Source organism: Gorilla gorilla, chromosome 5, assembly GCF_029281585.2.
Source record: "Gorilla gorilla gorilla isolate KB3781 chromosome 5, NHGRI_mGorGor1-v2.1_pri, whole genome shotgun sequence".
Classification (NCBI taxonomy): Eukaryota; Metazoa; Chordata; class Mammalia; order Primates; family Hominidae; genus Gorilla; species Gorilla gorilla.
Window position 1 is genome coordinate 40423952 of NC_073229.2, and position 6000 is coordinate 40429951.

Below are 6000 nucleotides of genomic sequence, written 5' to 3' on the forward strand. Positions count from 1 at the left end.
TTGTTATTTTGGAAATTATATTACCATTACTATATTGCTATCTGAAGTAACTAGTTTGTCACAAACATACATATACACATATATTATATGATTTTTATATTGTTATATAGCTCTCTCTATCTATCATCTATCTATCTATCTATCTATCTATCTATCTATCTATCTATCTATCTATATCTCCAGTAATTTGAACACTATTTGGGGTATTACATTTGTATTCATTTAGTGAGGGAATGTTAGTTAAAACTTTATTTTGGAAATGTGAAGATGAACTGTTTTGGAGGCTAGTTTTAAAAATTAAAAAGTGTGTTTTTTTAAACAACAGCAACAAAAGACCAGATCTTTATGTTGTCTTAGTTACTACCATAATTTTAAAACTTCCATGTTTTCCAAGTCTGTGATTTTCTCTCTTTGAAATTCACTTTAGATGTCTGAGTGCCTTTTTTTTTTTTTTTTTGACAGAGTCTCACTCTATTGCCCAAGTTGGAGTGCAGTGGCGTGATCTCGGCTCCCTGCAGCCTCCGCCTACCGGCTTCAAGTGATTCTCCTGCCTCAGCCTCCTGACTTTTTCTTTTTCTTTTCTTTTCTTTTTTTTCTTTTTTTTTTACAGTGGATCCTGCATTAGAAAACCACCAACTTATTGTAACTTTAAGTTAATTATGAAAAGATAACTTTGTCATTGTTCAATCTTATAAAACAATGAAACCAAGTATAAACCATTTTAAGTAAATTGCTTTTATGGGATTTCTCTTTTCAGAATTGACTGTGGCTCCATGGTTTGTTGTAATTAATTAAACCATGTTCATTTGGAGTTTTGATCAAATTAGCTAAATATATTTATTTTATTCTATATTTGACCAAAAGTCTGTTAGTATTAGCATCATCTAGATTTTAGAGACAGTAATAAAAACTGGTAAAAATACTAAGTGGGAAAGTGTACTGCTGTAGCTTATCAATGTTAGAGCTTGAAAATACCTAAAAAACTGAATGCAAACAAGTAAACAAACAGAAAGAAAAAGCAAGGGCGCTAAATCCAGACATATGCATACAAGCAGTATAAATTACCAGAAAAAACACTAGGTCAAGGTAAGGGGGGCATGAATTCCTATCCCAGCTTTGGAATTCTCATGTGGATTTAGGTGAACTGCCCCTAAGCCTCAGTGCCCTTTATTCATAAATAGATTTAATTGGGCCAAAACAGTTCTGTAGGAAGTACCAATAGAAGGGAGTGTATGTCCTGTGCACATTTAATTTTGAACTATAGAAGCTCTATTTTTGTATGTTTTATATATTCCTGTCTTGTGTACAGTTCAGTTTGGAGTGAAGTAAGTGTTCTCTGTTTAAAAACTATTAATGTACACATATTCCTCTCTAAGTAATCACTGAGACAGGCTGGCCTCCTCTAATACATGATTTAGGATACTCATCGTGTAGAGAAATCCTCATATCTGGAATAATGTGGAGAAGAAGAGTATGAATAGTGAAAATGATTCATTTAGTCAAATATTTATTGGTATGTACTACATGATAGAAAACTGAGGTCATAAAACCGCAAATCTTAAAAGGAAGTTCTGGATTGGAGTTAGGAAACCTAGAATTCAGCTGGGTCTAACCACACTAGCCCTGTCACCTCAACAAGTCAAATTTCTAGAGTTAGCTTATAATCTGATTTTCTGAACATATACCTTGTCAAATGTTGCTTTGGTTTCTAAATGTCCACCTACCCATTCCCTCTTATGGCATCCCAAATATACTAAAACTTCCTTCCTTTTTTTTTTTTTTTCTGAGCCAGAGTCTCGCTCTTTTGCCCAGGCTAGAATGCAGTGGCGTGATTATGACTCACTGTCACCTTTGATCCTGGGCTCAAGCGATCCTCCCACCTTGGCCTCCCAAAGTGCTGGATTTTCAGGTGTGTGCCACCAATCCCGGCCTCAGACTTACTTCTGATAATGTAACTCTGACTATACTAATTCGATTTAATTACTCTATGATTTTAGGTTTTAGTTTTCTAAAAACTCCTTTCCAGCAAATTTTTTACTCCTCACTTGTGTTCGTTGTGTCTATCATTAAGGTATTATTGCTTTACTCCTAACATGGGAAGCTCTCAGCTCCTTTAAAACACAACTTTGGGAGGGAAATGCTTGCATCCACTTGCATCTACTTTTCCATGAATTACTTGAACAAGTATTTGTCCATGGCAGGAGGGATTGAGCATGGTGGGATGGATTTGCAGAGTGTCTATTAATAACAGTGATGAAGGGACGAAAAGCGAAAAAGAGACTGACAAGTAATGATCACAAAAAAAGAAAAGAGAAATTTCCAAGTAGAAATACAACACATGTTTCCTGACCTTCACAGAGGAATTTAAGTTTATGTCATTATAAAGCTCTGAAGATATTTCAATGATTATGATGGACAAAATGGAGCTCTTAAATAATCATACAGGTATGTAGCAGTTCATACTTAACATTAATATAGTATAGAGTATTATAAAAGTTCAAAGCCTGAGGTCATCTTTGCTAGATGATTTCTATGTCAATGAAAACTCAAATGTATAAGCCAAAAAGATTGCATGCACTGAGCTATCATCCTTCTCACATTCTTATATTTATAAAAACTTGTGCTAAAATTTCATTATCACCAATGTTTCTATCCTAATAAAAGAAAAATAACTCACACTAGAAAGATACCCATGCCAGTCAGTGGGCAGGAATACACTACGCAATTTCACGTCTCTAAGACCACAGATCAAAATAAATTACCCCACTTAAGGCAGACAACGGCAGGAGGACCTGACCTGGCCTGTGGTCCTATCCACTCCCTTTTCTGTAGGTTTTTGTTCATTCTAAATATAAGTGATCAGTTCTTACAAGTTTATACTCAAATAAGGGTTCAGAAGTAAATAAATGCATCTATTCATTCAGTCAAGTAAAGTAATCCAATTTTCCTAGTGTATGCACATGTGTTAGTGGTTTGCTAATATATATATATATATATTTTCTTTTTTAGAAATACATGTGCTGTGGCTTCAAGGGTGGAAAATTTTACACACTTATATAAGTGAGGAGGTTTACTTGTAACCCTTTTGCATATGTTTTGGAGAAAACCTCTTTAAGAAAATAAATATTGATTTAGCACCTAGAAATACATATAAAATACTGTGTTTAAATATCTCTCTTCTAGACCCTCCAAACAGTAGTATCAGGCCAATGGTTCCTTTGGTGCCTCATCTTGGCACTGTGTTTATTCTAAAACATATTCTAGAAAACACCAAGTAGGTATGCCAGTTACGACCTTCCAAATACATTCCACTTCTCAGCATGCTAGAATATATTTAAAACAGATTATATTTTCCTTCTGTGTTTCAGTTTTCACAGTTAATAAGACAGGCATTTCCATGGCTGACTTGCTGTTTTCATGGATAGCAAATATTCTGATTAGTATTCCAGATGCCAAGTTTACCAAATTTTATTCAGAATAGGAAATGCCATAGAAATTAAAGGTTTTGCCTTTTACTGTTTATAGCTAAAACATCAAAATAATAATATATAGCTAATATTCATGATTGTTCTGGTAGCTGCTGTTTCTAATGAAATATCCCTTGAACCAGTGTGCCTTGAAAAATATTCATGTGATGTAGAAGCTGCTGAGTTTAAAAAATATCTCCCAGCACTATTCTTATATTTAAAACTGTAACATAAAACCTTGCTTTGGATCAGAGAGATGACAAGGAGATTTGGAACAATGACTCTCCTGTCATTTCAGTCCTTATGACCTAAACTTCTTTGCTATTCTATCATATACAACTAACCTTTTAATACCATCTCCAAGTGGGAAATAGTTGAAGGTAATGTTGTGTAGGTTGCTGGTAAGATTTTCCAACTATTCTTGGGAAACTAACATAATGAGTTGTGTTTCAGTACAAGATCTACCATAACTTCCTAACCTCTTTTTTTCACAGGGAAAATGGACCCAGTGTTTCAAAAAAAAAAAAAAAAGGAAGCTCAGGCATTTTTTCCCTCATTTTGACTCATCATATGTTTTATGATGTTATGATATTAAACATGGTGTTGTAATAAATAGGATCAATAAAAGTCAATAAGTGATTGGATGGGAAATGGAGGAAAATGTAGATGTTACGTGGCAGTGATGATGGAAATAGGTATTTCCAAGAGGGATGATAGTGCAACTTGTGGGTCACATGAATTTGTCATACTTTCCAAAGATCAGTCAAAAACTATAAAAGGGATCCTTTTGAATTTTAAATATTGTATTCTTCATAAAATGTGGGATAGTTTCACTGTTACATGGGCTGACAGGTTTATTTATTAAGCCTAGAAGTTTTCTTCTTAATTAGTTTAATAATAACATTTTGGGTTGAATGCACTATAAACTTTATTTTGAGAGCACCTGCAACTGGAAGAATAACCTGAAATTACATTGATAATGGGTGTGTAAATTGAGCTGTTTTTCAGATCTGATGAATTTTTCTTTCTCTATTGAGAATTTTCCAGAAAGAAATATATTTCACTCAGTCTGGCATACAATAGCTAGCACCATTTTCCTGTCTCATACTCAAGGTCAGTTTGATAGAGGATGTGAGAATGCATAGCTGATTGGCCAGCTATACTGCCACCCAGTTAATGTTTAACGATGGGTGCTGGCTTTAGCAATCTTCACGGGTATTGTTCTGTCTGGATCCTTATCTCAGGCTGGTTTATAGTTAGAAGAGTCTCTAAAACTTTTTGAGAATTATTTATTCATGATCTCTGGTGGCTATAATTTCAGTTTAAATCCAGAGCAAAGAATCAGCATGATGCTATCTTCTTTCTCTAGAAGTTCAATAAATTGAAGAGAAAGTAAATTGGCATTAGCAAGGAAATTCACATTTAAAAAAAAATGCATGTCTGTTAGGATCCAGTGGCCCAATATGCCTTCAAAAAGTAAGAACTCTCTTCTTAAAGGCAGAATCAGGTTCATGTCCTAAGAATCTGCCTTCTTATACTACATCAAAGAGAAGAAAGAAAAGAAGGAAGGAAAAAGGAAAGAATTTTATCAGGCCAAGAATTTCCTTCTTCTTTCCTTCCTTCTCTTTAATGTAGTATAAGAAGGCAGATTCTTAGGAAAGACAAAAAGAAAAACTGAAAGAAGGAAGGAAAGAATGAAGAAAAAAGGAAGAAATAAAGGCAGAGAGTAATTAAGAATAAGCTACCTTTTGAAAGTTATCCAAGTAAGTTAATTATAAAAGCAAAATAAATGTCCAGATCTAGTCACATTTACACAAATTAGCATTAAGTTCTTTGTCAGTCATTTGTTAGTTGTCATTCATTCATTCTTCCCAGCTTGTGCTAAGAGCCGGAAGAATGATAGAAAAGACTCTTACCGTATAAGGCAGTGGTTTAAAACCATGGGCAAAACCCTGCCTTTGAATACTTGACTGTCAGCAAAGTGACCTCCACAAAGTGCCATCCAATTTCCATTCCCCTTCCAGCTTCTTTGATGTTTCCAGGAACTGATAAAGTATGCCTTCTGCATTTAATATTTATAAATTGGTTAAATGTCTCAGGCTTTGGTCTAAGCCATATAACGCAGGGCAAAGAATGAAAGAGGTTAGTCAGATCAGAGAGAAAAGCAAAGAGAGAAAGGGTCTCAACAGAGCTGTAGTTATTTTCTGTAACCAACTGGCCCTCGAAAACAACTGACATCCTTAGTCAGATGCTAAGCATGTGATGTGGAATGGCCATGGCTGGCACCCTTCACAGAGGATCCTGCGTCTCCACTGTGCAGGTGTTTCTGCTCCTGGAGGCCTGCCAGCCAGCAACCTGATTCTCTGAAGGGATCATACACAGTTGCCTCTTAGTTAAAACGGGACACTTATGCAAACACAGGATCCACTGTTGTTAAATTGAGTTGCTCTTGTTACCTTTCATTCTCTGGTTGTAAATGAGAGAAGCAGATGCTGGCAATGCAGGCTTTACAATGCTTGTTTTTCTACTCATT

The 6000-nt window shown here is 35.0% G+C and overlaps 1 protein-coding gene across 1 annotated transcript in view; it reads right to left on the reverse strand.

Moving 5' to 3' along the window:
* LOC109027219 (uncharacterized) overlaps positions 1-5627 on the reverse strand; it is a 74809-nt gene extending 69182 nt beyond the window's left edge. The window contains exon 1 of the mRNA XM_019028965.3: positions 5424-5627. Within this exon, the coding sequence (XP_018884510.3) occupies positions 5424-5535 (112 nt within the window). The 5' untranslated portion in view covers positions 5536-5627. The remainder of the gene's footprint in view (positions 1-5423) is intronic.
* Positions 5628-6000: the final 373 nt, after the last annotated feature.